At 40.9% G+C, this 23417-nt stretch overlaps 1 protein-coding gene across 1 annotated transcript; it reads right to left on the reverse strand.

Annotated features, from left to right (window-relative positions):
* Positions 1–528: 528 nt before the first annotated feature.
* On the reverse strand, positions 529–23417 carry LOC128483121 (synaptotagmin-14-like). Its single transcript, XM_053459180.1, has 5 exons — positions 23243–23417; positions 15375–15422; positions 4286–4420; positions 893–1087; positions 529–602 (listed from the first exon to the last, which is right to left on the reverse strand). Exons 1-5 carry the CDS (start codon positions 23253–23255, stop codon positions 529–531), a joined length of 465 nt encoding a protein of 154 aa, XP_053315155.1. The 5' UTR covers positions 23256–23417.

Raw genomic sequence — 23417 nt, forward strand, 5'->3', positions numbered from 1 at the left:
TACACCCGGGTTTAGTGGGAATAAGCTCCCCAGGAGAAGGAGTTGGGATCATTTGGCTCATCTGTCAGCCTTGCAGGCATCTCCTTAAGTCAGCAGCTATGAAACCACATAAGGTCCTAGACATGTAATAAGGCAATGTATGGTTTAAACACACTGGATATTTTACACTGTGCATACATTCCCTATCATCGATAGGGTAGCAGAATATTGGCATACTGCAGCACATTTTATGGACAAAACAGTCAATTAGTTTTGTGTTAATTCCTGTTGAAAACAATAAAACTGGTGCAAGGAATGGCAACATTAGAGTTTAAGTTAAATCTGGAACCATAGTCAAACATAGGGCTTAACACTTCACTATAAATGATGTACAAAAATGGTATTTTTTTCAAATTTAATTAGAATATATAAGCACTGTCCACCGTCAATTCGCAAATATAGTTACGGAATCTTTGGGTTTCCCCTATAATGTATAGTACGTCACCTGGGCAGCTACCACTGGGGTCGGTAGAAGGTACCGCCACAAGGTTAGCAAGCGAGTTTTGCAGGAGGGGCACATGAGACAGAACCCACCTTGGGAGCCCGCAATCCTTTAGGCAGCACTGTTAGGCATGGATATTAGTCAAATTAACCTGATTATTAACTAAACTATAAATCTATGACGGAAGTGTTTGTTAACCTTTTATTTGAATTACCAATTATATTGCTGCATTCCAGCAGAACACAGCTCGTTAATGTGAACATGGACGGGTATTTGCACTGTCTGGCTAATAGTCGATCGGAAGAGTTCAGATTAGGTTGAGTTGAGTAGCTTTTGCATTCATTATTACACTCAATACATTTCAGATTTGTCACCACATGGCATAGGACATAAGATCCACTTATCACTTACCTTCATCTGCAGATACTTCGCTGCTATAACCATCATACTCTGCAGACAGCGGGCTGTACTTCTGCCTGGTTTCCCACATATAATTGGGTTGTTTATCAGGTCCAGGCCGGGTGCCGTGTAGCCGTGTCATTGCTTCGTGGTATTTACCCACGGCTTCATCTTCACTTTCAGATGACGAACCATGAAGATCTGGGTCTATTTGGGGAAAACAAATCCATAACTTTAATGGAAATGCACTAAAAGGCAAGACAGCACTCATATCAACCATAGGAATTAATACAATATATTCAGTGTGTGATAAAAGCCTATTTCAGTGTTTTGTGTGTACTTGGGATTGTCCTGATAAAATCAGGGCAGCTAGCAACTATGTAATACCTGTAATACTGGACTGCCATATTAAAGTCTAAGAAGAAAAATAACATTTCAAGTGGTGATCAAATACATTGTTTAATATCGCAATGTTGCAACGGGATCATATTTGGCGGGCGACTTCACATTTTGTGATTCACTCTCCTTTGCATATCTCTTGGCAGAAATTTTTTCCCTGATACAGATTTTTCTTTCTGAGATAGCTTTATAAGATAATATCCAAAAACAAGAAAGAATCGTGCAGAAAAGCAGTATGAAAAAAGCCAGAATTTTTGTTCCTCTCCAAACACGAAAGCAGCTACCACCTCTAAATCTGGACCTTTAATTAATGTATAAAATATTTATATTCATTAAAATGGCAGTTTTTAATAGCCCCCATTCGGCTAAAAAGCACGTCCATAACATATTTTTCCTCTCCCCTGAATTTTAAATGAGCTTTTTTGAATCGATTGGAAACATAGCCAGGGGGCACCAATTCATAAAAATTAAGGCTTATTCTTTTTTTTATATAATAAAAAGAGGGGAGATAATTTGTTTGTAGCTTCGGTTTAGTTTATGTAAGGTGATATAATAATATCTACGTTCAGAGGCGAGAGCCGATTTGGGAATAATAAAAACGATGATAGAATCTGGATACATAGTAAATAGAGGACCTAGTTGAAAAGCACACACCAAACAAAAGAAGAGAGAATGAGCCAAGAGTAGAATTTGAAGTCTTCACACCAAAGTTCTTTACCTTTGGTCGACGTTCTCCTGGTTTTTTCACCTTTGTCATCTGAGCATTTTCCCCTAACCCTGGATACTGACCTATCCTTACCCTTACTCTTATTCCTGGTTTGTCTTAAACCCTGATTTGTATTATTGACTTCACGATGGACTGGGTCTTCTCCACCATTGCGAAGCTGATTTTTGGCTTTCCTGGGAGGCACAGTTTTTGCACCATGCATCTGATGGGAGCTGTGAAGTCTTTGTTCCCGATCACTGTCGGCTCCTTCATTGGAATTATTTAACGGACTGGACACAGGGAATTCAGCAGACTCTTTATTATATGTCTGTACATTTTTAAAACCCTGCGAACTATGCCTAACTCGGTTTGCTTGCTGATCCCTAAGATTATTTGAATCTTTATGTAATCGGGCTTCATTATCATTAGATCTGTGGTCGCTTGGTATGTGTCCCATGTGCTTAGGTTTACCTCTTTTCTCTGCAACACCACTGGATTTGTGCTCATTTTTGTGTGTATTGTTGGAGGCATGTTGGTGTTTATTTTGATTGCTTTGCACATTACCAGCTGATAGGTCTCTTGAATGGTCAAACTGTTGCCCCCTCTCTCTGAATGCCCCGGACAGGTTGCCGTTGTTTGTGTCGGGAAAATACTCAGCATCCTGATGATATACAGCGGAACTGTTGACATCGCGGGAATGTTCCATAGAAGCATGAGCTCTCTGATTTCTTTCCTTTCTATGATCCCATGACCTATCAGAAGGTCTACTACCATTTAAACTTGGGTAGTCTGCGTCTGTATTCCCCACACGTTCCCCGTGAGTGTATTTGGGAGATGAATACTCTCCATAGGCATTTTGGCTAGGATCTTCAGAAGCTGCATTCTCTGCAGACTTCTCTTCTGATGCCGTGAGGTTTGGTTCCTCCTCTGAACGCAAACCATGTATGATGTTTGTGACCTGCTCGGTGACAGAATCAGCCACACAGTAGCTGACCTCTTCAACAGCACTGGTGATGCCGTCAACAGCACTGCTCAACGAGTCAACAATAGACGACATGGATGGAAGGCTTATATTTTGCTGAAAGCTCCTGAAAAATGCCATCTTTCAAAGAAAAAAAATCAGGTGCTCATATAAAGAAAAAAAATGTACATAAAGTCACAGGTTAATCAAGCGTTTTATGGGGTAATGATTTTCTGAAATAAAATATCACCCGGAGTCATCTGGTTTTATAAATGTACTCAGTTAAAAAAGAAAAAGAATCCACAGAGAGTGTATGTTTTTGTAGCTTAAACCGGGGGTCCTACATAATAGCAATCAGATGCAGTACCTCTTGGTCGATTTGTAACGGTCTCTAATAAATAATGTAATAATTTCAAGAATTTAGAGCTTTACCTGTAAAATAAAGATTTCAAAACACATACTTGCAGCAATACTAACATTCAGAAAGCCGCTGTAAATAAATGTAATGCATGAGATGTTGTAATATAAATATCCCATATATTTATTAATATATTTTTGCTGTATTATTTGACCCATCAATATTCGTGTATATCCCCCCAGCAGATTCCTGCCACATTGGGAATTATGTATAAAATGTGATATTGGTGCAAATTTTTAAGTGGCCTTATCACCATTATAACCAAAGGAATAGTGCAATCACAAGGAACATTCTATTTGTTGCTATGGTGATAACAGTATATGCTGACTAACAATGCACTATGAACACGTTTTTATGCATAGCCCTCACTGTGTTGTCATTTTAAGCATTAAATACCATCAGTTCCTTGGCGACTGGTGCTATGACTTCAAAATGTACCTTTGCAAATATTTACATGAATACTATTTCCATAAAATTATTATTATTATTATAAAAACAACCAATTACTGATCAATAAAGCATATACCTTAAACAAGGCAAAACATTTTGTATATAATAAGATCTTGCGTTTCTATATTGCACCACATAAAATGTTTTATATACTGAAGCATTAGAATGTATGACATGTTCAGATATTAATAAAAAAAAAACTAAAATTAAGAGACGTTCAGACATTTATGTAAAAAACAGATCTTCCTTATTTTGTTTTTTTTTGCATTTTATAAAAGATAGGTGACCATTGTTTTTTGCCTCTGAACTTCAATCTTATTGAAATTGGTGGAAAACAAGAATTCGTTTTTTTTTTTTAGATCAGAAAGCCTCTGTATTCACAAGGAAAAAGTTCTGAAGCAAGTAATGGTTTCCTTGCTCCAATCTGAATTGATCATGTTACTCATCTTCAAATACAAATTGCAATCTTACCTCGATGAGGTTTTGCACAATGGAACCCTCCATCTCTTCCCGGCCACATTTTCCTGTTGATGTAGTAAAAGAGGAACAAAACGAGAACAACAGATACCCCAATTGCTGAAAGGAATCCGATAGCCTCTGGAGATACTACGGAAGGAAAAACAGCCAGTCGGAAAAATCGTTTTACGATCAAACCAATTCCATAAGCCATGAACAATAAACACTACAGAGATCTGCTCTAACACAGCATAGACATCATTCCTACTATAGGTTGCATTGAAAAACTAAATCGCCTAGACCTCTTGCATGGGACTGCAGGCCAACACTAAATTAGGGAAAGTTCATTGTGCAATAGCGATTCCAAATCCAGAATTGGACTGAAAGCACTGCTGCTGTTTCGCCATTTAGGTCTCCTCAGGGTTTCCCTGCAATCACTCCATGTCTGTGCTGTACCAGTAGCTTCTGGACACCCCAACACTTGTGGACCGCTGCCAGCTTGTGTCAGAATTATAATAGTTATTGAAATTTTATGAAAACATATACTGAACATACTCCACTGACTGCGGATAGTTTGATTCCGAGCCGTACGTATGTCTTTGGCCCTGTTTATAAAGGCGCGATGTGTCTTGAGCTGGCATTCGAGTTGGCCAGAGATGACTTGCCTTGGAGACAAGTGGGCTGAAATGGAGCCACTTGGCTTTTCACGTCTTCCAAAACAAAATACATTTGACAGCTAAGGAGGAGGTGAGTTAACCCAAAAGTCCATTAAACTCAAGAGGACTGGAAGACCTGGCAACCAACACAATCACAACTCAAGTGACAGACTTGAATGTTAACCCCATAGACAGAACATTTTCAGGTTGTTGAGTGATAGATCCCCATGACCATTACATTATAAAATGGTGGGCATATTTTAAGGTTATTCTACTAACTCGGGTGTCAACGTCTATTTACATTTTTCTTAATTAATAAAATTGTTGAAATCTTTAATTGTCCCATCACAGTCTTATGAAAGATAATATTTATAATAGAACTCCATATTTTGCATTTTCAGGATCAGAACATTTACCCTTTTATATAACCCAAAAACTGACATATTGTGGAAATAAGGAAATATAATAAATATCCTCCTTCACTATCTATTTTGTAGCTGTATCTGCCGGTGTCCAGTCAGACCACAATATCAGATCAGATTTAACCTCTGTGATAAGAGGTGATCCATGTGATGCACTCACAGAACTAGTATTTCATAAAGACAAAGACCTCACCGTGTGATCGCTTTCATTTTTTCTGTGGTCTGTACATATAGAAAAATAATGAAAGATGTTTGATATTCTTAAATGATACCAGAATGATCTCATATGCAGTTACAGTGGCGGCTGGGGAATCTTTTGTAACTATATGTCGTTATTTAGTGCTTTTTTTTTATGTTACTAACACAATCCTTAACGTGGCGGAAAATATCCCAAAAATGGTCTCATCGTTTTTTCCCCCAAGTGCTTTAAAGAAAAACTCTTAAAGGTGGTAATGTAAATGAGCTCTGCAGAGGATTATTAAGGCATGTTTCTTGAAGCCTTCCTTAAACTCTTTAATTATATCACCTATGCTCTACGACACGCTCTATTATTAAAGGCAATTATGTGCCTGGTATTTCAAAAGACAGACTGGCAGGTAATGGTTGCGTAGAAAAGGATTTGTGATCATTATACAGACGTCTATGTTATGTGTAACTGCCAATAAATATGCACAACCAGCTTTTAAAGAATTGACTAGATGCTCATTAGACATCATTCTTGGTAAACGTTCATTGAGTTTCAGGCTACAGAGCTGGTAGGATATGGGCTCCGATTCACCGGAGAGCCCACGACGACCTCGATTGGAGTGAAATGAATTGGAGCACAGAATTAAATATTGATGACTACAGGAATTAGCAGGTATAAGCACCGTGTATCTCATTCTAGTTCACTGAAGATCCATCTCGCAGGCAGCTTACAGGATCACATACAGTGAAGAAAATCTCCTGCCTAAACTGGAACATATAGCACCAACCCCAGCATGACATCACCGAGTGACCTAATTACTAATCGTTCCAATCCCCTACTACGCCATGATTATATCACAAACATGGCATGGCCAGTACATTTATACAAACGTTCTTGTTACCGTCTTCAGGCAGCATTATCAATGCAATGTGTTCTGTTCTATGAGGAAAAAACAGCTGCTACTACAACTCCCATACACTCAGCCGGACTATCACTGGCTGGTTATAATGAGAGGTGGCGTTCTGAGAAATCATTTATCTTCTCAACATAGAGTATCTTTAGGGGGCAGTAAAATTCTTTGTAAAAAGCAATGCTGGTGCAAAGTGTTCTTATCACCATGACAACCAGTGGGATAGTCATACTGACTGTATCATTCCATTAGTTGCTATGGTGATAAGAGCTCTTGTATTTTAAAATAAATGTAACACAGTCTAAAAACACATATCAAAATAAAAATAATTACATAGCGCTAAGAAATGTGCATGTTTTTTTTTTCCCAATGAGGGCGCAAATAATAAACCTGGTAATTCTATATATATCGCATGATGCTTTAACGTCAAAACACTGACGGAATGAAAACATGCGTGGGATAGGCAAACTTTAAGACAATATTCTCGTTTCACATAAAAGCACATCATCATAGAGAAGGCGTTATCCTTTATTATACATCACTGTATCTTGCCTTCGATTACAAACGCGCTTGTTTCAGGAAGAACGTAACACTAGGGCAAAACGTACTTACTTAGGGGAAACATAATATGGCAACCCAACCCGGCAATGAATGGATGAGTAACCCATTAATCTACACACGCGGCTCTGTATTTAAAGGGGGTGTACGGTGTCAGTACATGCAGCACGTGTCCCGCGACGTCTGTCCCCTACCACAGGAATCCATTATTACACCCACATGTCGTATCTGCCATTCTTTTTTAACATGTTTAATGGAAAAGGCTTTTGTGCTTATTCTGCTATAACGCAGAGAATGTGTTGTAACACATAATGTTATCATCGGCATGTACATGGCTTCAAAATGTTTTTCTATCAGGCCCGGACTGGCCATCTGGCAAACCGTGCCGGTGCAAAATATGGGCTCACGCGGCAGTCCCGGTCGTTACACGTGTGCAATCGTTTAGCAGCCACTGGCCATGAAGTGCCGAGACCAACCGAGATCCCTGTTCCCGGTTTCCATCTAGATGGTTTTCAAGTAACATTTGTTAATTTGCATCTGAATTATAATTTGCAGAGAATGTTAGCTTTCATAATGATCTTATGGTTGTTATAAGGGGTGTGATGGAAACTGCTGGCCGCGGTGTTATTGTGTGTGGTTGTATAAGTTAGTTAGACCGGAATGCAGACTCGTGGCTTGTTTGTGAAATTGGCTGCGTATAGAAGAGTAAATGAATGGTAAAATCTATCCAAGTATCTGCCCATACCCTTAAAGTAGCATGCCAGTACATTTTACATACATAAAGCACTGTAAATAAACCTATGTGATTATGTTTACAGATTGAAATAAATGATATGTATTTATTAGAAACCAACATTATGAACGTATTACGGGAGCAGCCTTTAATGCCCGTTCCCAGGTCTTGTATAATTGTTCTTTCCCATTCTGGAATCTCTCCCCTGTTGTCAAGTTACAGTCCTTGAAATGTTGGATTAGGGAAAAGGAGCCGGTGGCATGAAAGGAATCGATATGCTGGTTTTGCCATCATTTGCCACCGATCTCAGCTTCCATAAGATCAAACAGTCCACTTTCAAACAAGTATCTTCATGGCTATACGATATCACCATAAAGGTGATGCCCCCCCCCCCTTTAAAGGCAACATACAGCATGACATTAAAAGGCACAGGTATTTATTACACATGTTAGGAGCCAAGTCCGGTGTCTCTTGCCTTAAAATACTGCATCACTTTATGGATTCCTCCTCCTCCTCTAATTTTAAATTCTTAGTCTACATTCTCATTACTAAAAGGAATTGCCACATCGGTTAGTATTATGAAATGTATAGAAAGTATAGGAAATAAGAGCTGCTAAACTTAGTCAAAATGGAAAAAAGTTAATATACAAAAGCTAATGAGGTAGCGCTACACATGACGTTATAATAGGATATCGTATGTTAAAAAGCATGTTGAATCTATGGAAGTTAATGACACCCTTAAGGGACAACATATTTATAAGCTTTCCAGACTTTTGAGATTTCTTTTTCTGATGTATTTTCAATATAAACCTAAACCTCGGAGGTCTCGGAAGCTTAAAATGCTATATAACTTTGTCTATGAACTTCTAGGACAATAAAAACCTTTACTTACTTACATAAAAAGGCATATAAACAAAAGCCTCATCCTGTACTGATTGTAAATGTTTTGCTCCATTAAGTACTATCGGTTTACGTTATTAAGTAATTTCACTGTACGATAACTTAGCTAGAATAATAAAATCTAAAATACAATCAGATTCTTTGGAATTCAAGTTATTAACCTTTACTGCAGTAATGACACAAAATAAAGTCAATTTAAAAAAGAACCTTTAAAGTATGAGACATTTAAAATCCATGCTATTATTCTTACATTATTATTATTACCGTATTGGCTCGGATATAGGCCGCCCCCGTATATAGGCCGCACCCTAAAAGTTTGGTGCTTTTTTAAAGAAAAAGTTTTTTTTCTTTAAAAAAGCACCAAAAAAAACATGCTGCCACTCTGTCCCCCCCCCCCGAGATATGCTGCCACTGTCCTCCCTCCCCGAGATACGCTGCCGCTGTCCTCCCTCCCCGCGATACGCTGCCGCTGTCCTCCCTCCCCGAGATCCACTGCCGCTGTCCTCCCTCCCCGCGATACGCTGCCGCTGTCCTCCCTCCCCGCGATACGCTGCCGCTGTCCTCCCTCCCCGCGATACGCTGCCGCTGTCCTCCCTCCCCGCGATACGCTGCCGCTGTCCTCCTCTGCCCCCCCCTCCTCGACTTACCGGAGCAGACTCCCGGGTGTCTTGCGGGGCCGGCGAGGGACATCTACGCAATACGCGTATGCAACTTCCGGTACCGGAAGTTGCATGCGCGTATTGCGTAAATGTCTCCCGCCGGCCCCGCAAGACACCCGGGAGTCTGCTCCGGTAAGTCGGGGGTGGGCAGAGGTAAAACGCTTAGATAACCTCCCGTGCCGGCACCCCCCCCCCGTGGGAAGTGCTGGCAGGGGAGGCTGTCTGAGCGTATCGGGGAGAAGGATGCAGGTCCCCTACACCGCTGCGGGGGATCTGTATCTTAACCCCGCTGCCTGCCCGGCGCCCGGGACTGCATGTCCCGGGCGTCGGGCGCTAGAGCCCGAATATAGGCCGCACCCCCACTTTAAAAACTTAAAGTGGGGGAAAAAAGTGCGGCCTATATTCGAGCCAATACGGTATTATTAAATGTACATTCGGTAACGGACCTTCGGAAAGTAAAGTAAACTGGACCAGCGTTTGTTGGAATGCAACCCAAATTAGAACCAGCTAACAAGCCTAAAGCCATCAGAATAGTAAGGTTATGGGACTTAGTAAGAGTCTGGTAGGCAGAGCAGACTTAGGGCAGGTGTAGCTGGACCCCTACTTTCATTACTCTCACCTGCCTGAGGGTAATGGGAGTGAAGGACTGCAGTGATGCTGCTTTGGAATGAGCAATCATACTGTACTTACCTGTCTCATAGGGGTATGCAGATGTCCATATAGTCGCCTTACACAGTAACTGGAGTTAAAAGGTTTATCATTTAAAATGGAAAACCGCCAGTCCAAATCCCCCCTATCCCGGTGGCTGCTGCTGCGGTGTCCTGCAGGTACTGCCAGGTAGTCCGGTGTGGCCTGACACCATATGGCTACCTGCCTATATGTCAGCGATGTTTGAATTATTCATTTCTGTGCTGCAACACTATCCGCCTGATGTAGAATTGAGGCAGCCACGTGACAGGCTGGTTATTATTTGAGTGCGCAGTCCTTATTAACAGCTTGGTTTGTCAGCTTTCTAAACCGTATGATTGTTACAAAGAGTGTGATGAAAACTGCTGGTTGCGGGGTTATTGTGTGTAGTTGTGTATGAAAAACCTATACCACAGGTTTGCTTTTATGGATCAGATTAAGATCATTCAAATACAGTGATGACATCAATAGTACACAATTACGTTAACGTTTCCCATTAATATATCCGGCTTATTATTTCTCCTTTGGCTGCTTCTAAAACACGCAGAAATTCCTTCAACAGCTTGTCCAAACATGTCATCAACCGGCCCATGCCATAGTCTTCTAAATGGTCATGTTTGGTGTACAAAGAACGTGGAGCAAAAAGGGCTGTGTTTCCTGGACATTTGTGGTGAACCCTTCTAATTCAAGACTCAGAGCAGGACAATGAAAAGGTAGACCTAATGTACCTCAACCAAGATGGCTGACAACCAAGGACACTAATTAACTCATCCCTAGCAAGATGGAAGGTAGGAGTAGTTGTGCCAAGCTGCCATTTGATCTAAGTCAAGGCCTGAACAAGCATTTCTCCTGCTATATGTGGCGTCTTAAATGTATGGTTCCTGGACTCCTCATTGTTTCATGAACCATGGATTTTGTTTGCCCCACCTTTTTGCCTGTGACCTCTTGGCTCTTACACTATTTGCCACGGGGGTATGTTGGCACATAAGCCAGTGAAGCATTCTGCTCTGATATAAAGAGCTGGGGCCAGTAGCCCCAACTTTTTGTTTTACTTAGGATCACCGTATGTCCACAAAGGTGTCTAAAATAGTATAATGCATTTCCACCACAACTGGGTCCTTGGTGCGGTCCATTTGTAGGATTTCTATGTAGTCTGTGAAACTAATGTGATCAGGTACATGATAACAGACCTTTCCCTCAAACAAAGACCGTGAAGTATCTAACATGCTTGGAGGTCAGCTATTCTAGAAAAAAGGGTTATCCCTCCCTCCTTTCTTATTTCCCCCAAAAATATTACTAAATCCTTATCATATGATGTACCATGTTTGGATTTGTAACAAAATTAAAGAGATTTGGTTGTAGTTAGAATAAAAGCTTTGCACAATTGTAATGTACTATACAAAAGAGCTATTATGGCTCCAACAGATACTGGTCTCTGTCCATCAAATGGACTGGTGTAACTGGACAACCAAACTGGAAGCACACCAACTAAGAGACTAAGAAACCCCTGCACTATTTAACACCCCCCTCACTTATCTTCTATAATTACCTGTAGGGGTGTCTTCATCATCGTCATCCATAGTATGTTTCCTTTGCTCGCACTATCTCTAGCGGAAGCTTAAATAACTATGAAGCAAAAGAAAAGTTGCTGTGTTGAACATTCATTGGTCATGTCAAAGATATCCCAGGAAACTTCTGTAAAATCATCAGCAAATCTATCTCTATATATAAAGTACTTACGTGAATTTCTATGAAGCCTACCTAGGGCTATGGACAAGTTGTCTTTATCTCTAACCATCTCCCAGTTTACTGTGGAATCACAATTCCCCGGATCTCATCTACCATCCCAACAAAAAGTTGGCTACGTGTTGGCTACCCAGGTCCAGAACTTAACTCCAGAGCTCTGGACAGAGAAGTGACTACTCTGCAGTTACTTTTGGTCCTTGTTCTCGCACGTAACCTTTAATAACCCCTTTCCTTGTATTAATGGCATTTGTTGCTAGAAGAACAATCGCATGTTTGTTGAAAAGTATGATTAAATACAGAGAGTACGGTCATGAATTTAAAGCTTATCAGTGTATTTGGGGTAGATTGGACCTATTTGGTGTTTTTCTAGACTGTTTGGCACGGAGGGTTCGCCCCAACTCTGTTTGGCATCTCAGCGAGCTGACTTCACTTCTGCCATGTGGATAGCAGATGGCATTTATCGGTGTACTTGTGATCGCTGATTAATTTTAGCATGGCATGTTTACCAAAGGATTGATTTTTCTGATTCGAAAAATCTGTTTCTCTGAGTTAACGGCGCCTTCTCAGCACCCTGGTGTTATGTTTTAGAGGATGCTTCATGAGATGTATTTTTTGGGGGGTTATTTTTCTTTTAGAAATTGTGAAACAAAGAAAGCTTATTTAACTGATCCTTTCTCCCTGAACTTTAAATGCTTCTAATACTGAATTCCAGATTGTTCTCTCTTCATTTCTCAAGAAGTAAAAACACTATTTACATACTTTCAGCGGCATATCTCTGGTTGTCATTGAAGAACAATTCACCTAATGGTTGTGAAATTCTGGAGGAGAATCATGGAAGCTGTAAAGTGGATGGAGATCACGGTGATGGCTTCCCCTGTGCTAATGATTTACAAATATATAACATTCTACATGCTATTGTAGAGCCAACCTCGTCTTGATAACTACCAACCTGCACCTGAAAACAATCTCCTCGCACTGGCGTTCCAACCTACCCTGTCTTCAGGACTTTTTAAGAGTATTCTTTGTTGTTTTAAAGTAAGCAACTGCTTTCCAGCCGCAGAGACGGATAATGTAGCTGTAGGTAGGAGCCCGCGTTCCAGGCATGGCATAAATGCTAGACAGCCAGCTAGATACCTCCATAGGCTTCTGTCTTTACTAAAAAATAGTACGGTGTGAATATATTTCTGCAAGAGCTCTTCAGAAGACCATGTGTAGTGTAGTCATATTATTGGTTGGCTTCACACTGAAGCTCATTAGATCTCTTGCCTAATTAAGTTGCGCTGTATATTAAATAAAGATCTTTCTAAATGGAATGAAGGGTATCCCATATTTTGACCCAAAGTTCCACCACCCTTGGCTGTCCCTCCACTGCCTGCTTATTCACAAAACAAGAGAAAATACAAGTAATAAGCTACTGCCATTAATTCGAGAACAATCAATGCGTCTCAGTTTAGCTGCGCATGCTTAACCGGCTGCAACAGCCATACTTGAATCCCCAGCCAATGAAAGTCTTACATGACTTCAGGATAAAATCCCAGAGAACATCTGCAAATGAGCTCCATTCATTCACACCGAGCCACGAGATTATTCACAACATGCAGAGTTGACAACAATACTAATGTTGTTGATACAGTCTTGACAGCGGTATTTATGTCTTGCTGGCCGGCAATCAATCTTTCAAGCTTTCCGGGACATCTGACAACTTTGTGATGGGAAAGCCTATGTTGCTGTGAAACTGAATTTTTGCTTTTGGAGAACAAACATGAAGAGAAATTGTATCCAGATAATTTAATTGTCTAATCCCGTGAATGGCACTCTGATGTACCGATGCGACCAGATCCACAAGCCCCCAAAAATGATCTCTTTCTAAATGGAATCCACCCCGTAATTGCTCACAAATTCACAATATCATAAGAGGGACGTATATGGGGGCAGAAATGAAAAAGCCACTGGCTTAGATGTAATGTAAAAAGGTTTTACTTTACTGAGAGGGTGGTGAATAAGTGGAACTGCCTCTGGGAAGAGGTAGTAGAGGTTAATACAGTAAGGGGATTTCGACATGCGTGGGACCAAGGACTGGTGTAGGAGTAGATGGGCCGAATGGGCCTTATTTGTGGTCAAATGTTATGTTTCTAACTAAAGAAATCATTACTGGTCATAAGACATAACTAATGTTTCCGTCTAACAGTAAAAAGTCGGCCAAAAAAAAAAGAAACAAAAACCCAGTTATGTGAAGTAAGTTCGATTTCTTGCTTGGTCGGCCAAGGATGCAAAGCCAAGAAGATTTTCTTCTGGTTTGTGGGTACTTGCTACACTTCATATGCTTCCTTTATAATCTTCCGCTTCATTACACAAAGCAGAATGTAACGCTCAGCTTTTATCACGGATCTGGAGCCCCTTGTCACGAGGTAATGAGAAAGGGCTACGCCATTAAGCACACCATAAAGAATAGCTTAGCAGCAGGGTGTGGGGCACGTTCACTAAACAGAACGTCCATCGTTAACAACAGAGACTAGCCTGATGCTTGGAGTACACGCAGACCGATCTGTGTGTCACGGCCTACTAAGATTAAAACAACATATAAAACATATAGAAAGATCACACAGAATCTTAGAGCAGATACTCAAACCAAACTGGTCTCTGTAGAGATTCATTGTAAATCTGCCTAATAAAAAAAAAATGTAGGATGGAGGAATGCCTCATAATCACCCAAAATATTCAGGTGATGAAGTGTTCTACTCGGATCATTTAAACGGACAGACCTGGCTCATAGCCCAGAGCCCTCGGGTCACTCATCGCCTCAATTACAGAGAATCCATTGTGCAGCTAAACTCAGCTCCGCGGCATCATTTTCAAGGCATCGGGATAATGCGCTGGTAATTATATCTGGCTTTTTGGGGCCACAAAAAGGCTAGAAATCACATTAATTCAGTTCACAAACAGGTAAATGAATAAACATAGAATAATGCTTGCAGAGAGTTTATCCGAATACTACAAATAACTAGCCACGCAGTATTTTTTTAGAAATGCATTATCTTCTCTAGTTAAAATAATATCGATGGTTTTCAGTAGTCCGCAGCGTTACAGAACCCCTGGCCCAAATATACCTTTCCGAAAGAAAAAAAAAAGGGGTCTCTAGGTGATCACACGTGTTTTGAGCAGCAGCCCCCTTGCAATTACGTGAGCTGAATGCAGACATGGAAGTCAATAGGTCTTCAACTGACATACTTGAGTTGCCACTCAATGCTCGCGCATGCAAGTTCGGCTGATGCGCTACAGAGCATGCGCCATACCTACAGTAAGCACATTTCCTGCATCGGAAAGGGGAGGAAAAAGATCCCATAAACCAGGAATTCTCATATGCGATCATTGAATTAGGGGGTGGGTTGAATGCATTTGTGAGATTTCAGCGCCATGTTGGACAAAACATAGAACCCACAGTAATACGTTCTCGTGCCAAAAGACGGACATTATTGTTTTATAATAAAAAAACAGATCTGACAAACATCATCGCATGCTGTATAATTAAAACATTATTTTATCTATAGCAGAACCTTTGACGGGTCGTTCTGTTTCCATTACAGGTTGATTGATCACAGGTCCGCCGTGTGTTAGCAGAATTAAAGTTAAAATAAAGCGTTCCTACCTTTTCTAATGCAGATAAGTTCGTGGACTCCACAGGTTCGCTCTCCACCTGTAAAGGCATACGGGAAGCATGATTAACACATTTTAGGTTATGGCACGTGTAACTTTTACCGACGGTGAGTCCCTTCTTAATACTGAGATACATCACGTTCTGGAATATGTCGCTTGTCACCCAGCTATATGGGGCATGTTTAACGCAGGTGGCCACTAGCACAGTCACGGTTGCGCATGATTTCCGCCATGTGCAGTCAGCCACAAGGCATTTTCAACTAGCCAAGTAAAAAATACAAGATCTGTGAAAGACACCCAATCCACAAAAACATCACAGCATCCAAACAAAAATCTCAACTCCGATTAGGCAACACATTCTGGTACACGTGTCTAACTTAGCATGACCGATCACTAGAACAACTATGTTTTATATATATATATATATATATATATATATATATATATATACCATGTCATGTTTGTTATATATACAGTAGTGAGTACTTTAATATGCATTGAAATCTATTTTGCAGGATCAGATTCAGTGAATCTAGTTACGCTCTAATAAGATAAAAAGATTACCGACTCAAAGCCCACGGAGTTGCATCGACTTGATAAATTAGCATGGTTCACAACAAATCATTTGATAAGAATTGTGCTCTGCTGTCATCTTTCTAGGGCACCTTGCATGAATAAAGTACGCGGAAACCGTAATTAAGAAGAAAGAAAAGGCAAGCGTGTGCTTATTGATTTTTAATTACCTCTACAGCATGCGGTGACCTCATAAACTTTACGGGTCATCGGTCACTGCGAATGTCAAACAAAATCTCACCCATTCATTATACGGGTCTTCTCTCTCCATCACACTGGGTACCTTCTGCTTTTCTGTTATCGGGCCATAGATATACAGTATAACAATCTATAAGGAACTGGGCATAGAACCAGTCTTCTCCATGCGCAGATACCCAATAACGCTGATTGAGAAACTGCTTGTTTAGCTGAAAGAGGGGATCAGTGAAAGCATTACGCTTGGCTTGTCTGATCCTAAAACATTATAGCCTCTTTATTGAGAACCAATGAAAATGCCCCCCCATCAGAAATTAACCTTCTGGCAGCCAAAGGTTTATTAATCCTTTTCTTTCATGTGGATCAAAACCATTTGCAAGGTAATAGTTTACTACCATCCCCAATAATCATAAGATTTATCAATATTTATACTACTTTGAATACATCTTGATATGCGGAAAGTTAGATTTCAAAGAGCTCTGAGTTATATATATTTTATTATATAGGAGGATCTTGGGTGTTGAGCAATGTGAAGCCCGAGTGTACACTCACTACATAAAATGGTACTTACCTTAGGGAGAAACTGCAGCTGTGGAGCTGCAGCTCCTCACCCCCTGTGTGTCCCAACATTCAGTGCCTCTGATTGGCAGCCTGTGGCAGAAAAGCAAAGCCACTGAAATGAATAGGAGTGCTTTACATGCATCCACACATGGGTTTTCTCAGCCAGCGCTAGTATATCATGTGTACAAGAATGCGTTAGGCTGGAGTGGTCATGATGGCTGGAGTGGCCATGATGGCTGGAGTGGCCACTTACTCATAAGCCCAGGTGCTCTTTCTCCCTTGATGCCTTAAAATCAATATAAGGCACAAAATGTTAAAGGTCTCCTCCGGCACTATTTTCATGTTAAATGTATATCCGGCAGTAACGCACTTTAAAGCAAACTGAATAACCCATTCCTTCATTACTGGAATGAGATTTCTGTCTCACTAAGCTCTGAAGGAACCGATACTGACATTAGTGACCACCTGAATGTCAATACAAAGCGATCATGTGATCATGCAAGTTTTTTGGTTAAATACGTTTTGAGAATCTGGAATTAGCGCGGGTTAAATCATTTTTTGTTTTAGGGGGTGTACAGTTTCTGGGTAGCGGGTGATTTTCAGGGTTACTCGTCACTGATTCTTCTCTCACCTAAAGCAGTCAAGGCAGGTAGATACCTGCACCCCGTATGTTCAACGCGCTCTTTTCTTTAAGCTTCACCTACAGACTCGTCGAGGCTATGGATTAATAAGTAACTTTATAGACAGCTCACGAGAGAGCTCATTTGCTGCTGAGCAGCGCAGAGAATCTGCCATCTCAATGGGAAACTCAAAGCTCCGGCCAGGTACGTAACCTTTCCCACCAGGGCTTTTAGCTGCGCTGAGGATAAACACATTGGGTCTCCAACGCATTCGCATGGAGTCTCATTAGTTTGGTTAGTACTCCAGTAAGAGTGTTTTGATTAGGAGCCTAAAGCTTGGTGGCAAACAAGTCCCTTGGAGTCAAAGAATAAGGAACGAAAAGAAAGTACTGGATGCATATCATAATTCTACAATAAACAATATTGATTACTGGGGTGGAAAAATAATGAAATACAGTGCACTTTACAGCAAGGCAATTTAGCATTGACAATAAAACAGGGTTTTATTTAATTGCGTTCCGATTAACTCCCTTTATCCGCAGACCTGGAGGCGGCCATTGCTGTCACTCATGTGATATTTGGGGTCACTTTCTCTGTTCAATCGCCACACGGAGCGGATTCTTTATGGCAATGCTAATGAGGTCTGGTGTATCTAAAGCCCTTTCCTCTTTCATGAATCAGAGGGTCTCTCAGGGTGATTAAGACAGAGTCATTCTATTATACAAGGCAGTATAAGGAGCCAGGAGTCTAGTAGACTTGGCTAACATAATAGAGCTAGAACACGAAATATCAAGCTGTCAAAAACATTATTTTATGTGAAAAGTCAAATTAATTTCAACCAGAAATAACTCAATTTTTTCAAACACTGACTGTTCCTCTTTGATCATTCGTTAAGATTCTCGCAGAAGCACGCGGCTGCGGAGCCTCCATAGCCTTCTTTTACAACAGTCACAATGATGTTATTGAGCTCCTGTGAAACATTCACTTTGTATTATTTAAGAAAGTGCACCAAGCCTCGAGATGATGTCTCATAGATAAATAAAATGCCTTATAAATAAGTGATTACCGTCACATACCGGCAGCTGGCGCTCCTGTACCACCGCACGGAATATAACAGCCTGCTTACAAAAATACGACATGGATTATAATGTGAAAGCTGAGCACACGGCGCTCCGTGGACCCACCACTAACGGCAATCGCTGATATTTACAACAACTCGGCTGCCATGTTAAATATTGTACATTAGAATTTATGATCTTCCTGATCGATAAGCTAAGTGCATGTACATGCAACGATGTGCGCCATCACAACACGTCCGCAGCTTTATAGGCGGCTGCAATGGAAGAGGCCTGGTATCCCTCATATAATGCATTCAATAATCCCTTTCTTTACCGTAACCTAATATATAGAGAGATGCAAAGTAACAGAATGTTGCAGATTCGTGTGAATGTTTTTTTAGTGGACTAAATTACAAAATACTGTTACTTTACATCTACATTACTGGACTAATATGGCTACTCTCATATTTTTCTTCATCTCAGTCATAATCTCTCTCCATCAGGGCAGGTTTTCTTTTTCTCTTCACGCGTCCCATTGTACTGTGCTACAGAATATGATGTCGCTACATAAACCTGTAACTAACCTCCAATGAAGATCTGAAAAACAAACACTGGTTTATCTACCTGTCTGCATTGTTAAAACTATAAAACCAAGCTCAAAGGGATCCGAGGGACTATATCAGTTTGGGGTCCCTCGCTACCTGAGACAGGTAAGCCCCCCCAAAAAACAGAGGTTTGTGTGATTAGTACTCCTGAGTTTAGCCCCTATTGTAATCTAGTAGACTAAGCTAGTGTGAGGTTGGTCTAGCCAGGGCTTGGTGGACTGATGGTGAATTCACATAGCTTATGAATAAACTCTAAAGATGGCACTACTCGTGCGTTTGCCGAATCTTTTCCATATGATATTAAGCAAGACATTTCTAACGCTTCATTATTTTTACCTTTTTTGTACGCAAGCTACCAAAGATAATGACTAGCAGAGGATCTGCTCTGCTTGCCCCACCGGACACCTCAGCCATCAGGGGCACTTTAAATATTAACATAGCCAATAAAATGTAAAAAAAATTGGGTTTTCAAAACACATAGAGGGCCTCATCAGACTCTAATTCTAATGAGAGTCACACACGCACTGCCCATTCACACACACACACACATACACACACACACACACACAGACTGTCCATGTATGCATGCACACACACACACACACACACACAGACTGTCCATGCACGCACGCACACACACACAGACTGTCCATGCACGCACGCACGCACACACACACACACACACACACAGACTGTCCATGCACACAGACACACAGACTGTCCATGTACGCACACATACACACACACACCCAGACTGTCCATGCACGCACACACAGGTAAGCACTATATTTGATAAGAAGTCTTGAAAGCATATTAAAGCACTTAAAACGCACCGGTAATTTAACCTGCATTCATGTTTGCTAAGGCTGTTTTCGGCATTAGACTGTCCCTTTAACATATTGAGTAAAAACAGCCTCCGGCAACTGGTTACAGACCTATGTATTAAGTTCAATAAAATTACTCATCTTGTTCACCCACATCAGATGTTTTCTATTATTGACTCGTTCTATTTTTAACCATGAAAACCTGTATTATACACAAAGCCACGCTCGGCAAAACCAAGTCTTCTGGATCTGTTCATAATATTCGCAATGATATAAGCAGCTTAAAAAAATGATGGGATCAACAACTGAGGAGATAAACACATGTTCTGTCACCAAAAAAATCGAATGCATTGTTTGTATATATTAAAAAAAATATTACAAACTTGCAAATGTTTTCCTTAATTTTTAAAAATCAGACTTTCGTACGGCAAAGCTAAAATATTTAAACTAAACTGCCCCGATCACCAGCAAAACGAGCTTCTAAAACCTCCCGAACAACATGAACATTGAATCATTTAAAATGATATTAAATTTCTCGTTTACCGCTAGTCACCCTGTTAGTGGTTTTAAGAGTCACTTTTGCCAACGACAATTGTGTAATTAAGGGCAATATTTATACAAATAAAATAATTATCCTCATTTCCTTCGGAAGTAACAATATTCACTGCAAAGCTAGAAAAATGCTGTAAGCAGTCTATACTGACTGCCAATTATAATTATAAATAAGAATAACTGATTAATGGTAAGAATTATTATGGAATGCATTTCAACATAAAGACCATGTTACTGATTTTAAAGGGACACTCCAGCCATCATATGTAAAATCCAAAATGTATACGCATTTTGTCCCTTTCCACACCCCCAGCTATTGGCGTTGCAGGCGATGTATTCAGCCAAACGCGTCTCCTGCCACGTGATAGACTTACTGCTAGGCAGCTGCAGCGCTGGATTGGCGAGCGATGATGGGGACTGTGTGTGGAAAGTGCTCCCATTCATTTTAATGAATGTACTTTCTTGCCAGTGATTGGCTACTTCAAGCAACCAATTAGTGACGAGTGTGGTAAGATTATAGAGGAAATATTCTATGACGGCTCTGGAGCTGCTGCTTTTCCATAAGGTGATTTTTTTAATTATTTTTACATTTTAAAGAATGCGTGTTTAAGCACTCGGCACGGAAATGAAAGCGGATCTGTCACCAAATATCATATCTTACAGTTCTTTACATTAGAACTATGCTGTGACAGAGACAGTTTCCATTTAACATCCAATTACCCCAATGTGAAAGACTGTGAAGTGTGTTATATGTCCAAACTGCTGATGTATCATTGCTTGTTGACACAATTATTATCACAACCACAAAATAACACAATACAGGGTGGAAAATAACATTTTGCTTGGGGTCTTTAGCGTTGATGATAACCAATGTGGCAAATTCCATTACACGCTCTGAACTTAGTGACTCGGGTATCAATATGGTGTTGCAGATTTTGGTGAATGAGGGCAAAACTACTGAATGCCAGCAAAGAATAAAGGCCATTACATAAAGAGAAGTACAAGGATTTGTGTAACTATGTGTAAGTGTATAGTGCTGGAGTCAGTGTGTGTATTTGTATAACCATAGTGTAAGAGTCAGTGTGTGTGTGTAAATGTATAGTGTCAGAGTCAATGTCTACTGTATTGTAGTGCCAGATCCAGTGTGTACGTGTGCATAGCGTTAGCGTATTCCTATATATGTCTAGTGTTAGTCAGTGGGTGTATGTTGCTGGATTGTGCGTGCATCTGCATAAGAGTGTGGTGTTAGCGTGTATGGTGTTGTATATGTTACAGTATGGCATTAGCATGAGTGTGTATGTCTGTATATGCTGTATTAGTGTATGGTGTTAGTTGTGTGTACATGAGTGTAAAATGTTAGCGTGTGTGTTACTGTAAGGTATTAGTGTTTGTGAGCCTATGACATTAGCCTGTGTCAGTTACTGTATGGTGTTAGAGCGTGTAAGTGTGAGAATAATGGTTAGACATACAAGTTTGAATCTTTATGGTGTAAAATAGCCCTTGTCACGAAGGAGTTAACTGCCGCACTGTAAAATGGTGCAGCACTGAAGAAAGGTCTGTTTCCCCAACAAACATCCTCAAACTGCAGACCTGGGGGGTAGTATATGAAAATAAAAACATAAAAACCAGAGAGAAGATTGTAAGCTCGTCTGAGCCGGGCCCTTCTCACCTGTTGTTCTGTAAGTCACATTGTTGGCGCTACATAAAACGAAGACGAAAAAGTCGACAATGCTGTCTCCTAAATGTTTGTCTAGCTCCTAGATCCAAACCAAATGCGTCCCTCCCTGCGCTACTGCCATGTAAGCTCGGGCTGTAAGAAGTTTCGGACTCCCTGCATCCATTGCCTGTGTCTGTGGTCCCCTGGCTAATGGTTTCTTGTCCATCCAGTACAGACATGAATCCTCTCCCTTCATAACTGAATGAGGAGCTGTCCTTTCAGCACCACAGAGCAGCCGCCCCACCAGTGCTCAGTGAGTCAGGATCAGCCATTACCCCCCCCCCGCAGGCATGTTATGTGTTATATATATGGGGGGTTCAGATATAAAGGCAATGGATGTGGGGAGTCCGTACCTTTACCTGGCCCAAGCTGACATGTAGTAGCAACGTTTCTCATGACTCCGGACTGCATTTTCAGAACCGATCCAATAAGTTCAGCCGTGTTTGTACCAGGTGCAGCACCAGGTCATTCGGATTCAGAAAAACTCAATTTTTATTCGGCACAAAAATCTTGTATTTACCACAAAACAAGGAGATGTGAAGGAAAACCACTTCATTTGGATAGAGTGCGTCGTTAGGGTCTCTCTAAGGCTACAGACCCCAAGCAAACGGATATTTTCCACACATACAGAATGTATTATAAACATAAACTGTCACTGGACATACACCACACATTAAACCCATTAACTCCCGCCAAATAATCCACTCATATACATCACGCAGGCATTACCTGCCATCACGTATGGATATTAGTCCACTTTGGCAGTTACTGATCCCCCTGCCCTTAATATATGGATATATACATCTGATTACAAGGTGTGACTGTTCTCCAGCACTATAACACTGAATTTTCTACAGTAAATGTATACAATATACTAACACAAATTAGCAATACGTCAATGACATGTACCGAGGCACAGCCTGTGTGTCAGCGCATGCATTAATGTGTGTGGGAATACGTTATCCTACTGTTTATACTTCCAGTCACACACATACCCCTATGTATATATGTGTGTGTATCTATATATATAACTGCCTGTATATAGCGGGCGTACGAAGCCCGGGTAGTGCCTCACCCTGAGGCGGTTGCAGAGACTCTTAGCCGGCTGAGAAGTTGCTAATGAGCCGATCATCATACGGTTATTGGCCTACTTACCATCAATCGCCATGATGCTTCCAAGACGGAGCGTACCAAGGAAACAGGTCGGGGAGGGGGTGGCAGCTGGGCTGTGAGTGACAAGGTAGCAGGAATAAACCACACGCAGCGGCAGGCTTTGCTTTCACTAGTTTCCAGCGGGGACGTGAACTGGGCGGCGGCGGTGGCGGTGTCT

Source organism: Spea bombifrons, chromosome 3 (genome assembly GCF_027358695.1).
Source record: "Spea bombifrons isolate aSpeBom1 chromosome 3, aSpeBom1.2.pri, whole genome shotgun sequence".
Taxonomy (NCBI): Eukaryota; Metazoa; Chordata; class Amphibia; order Anura; family Pelobatidae; genus Spea; species Spea bombifrons.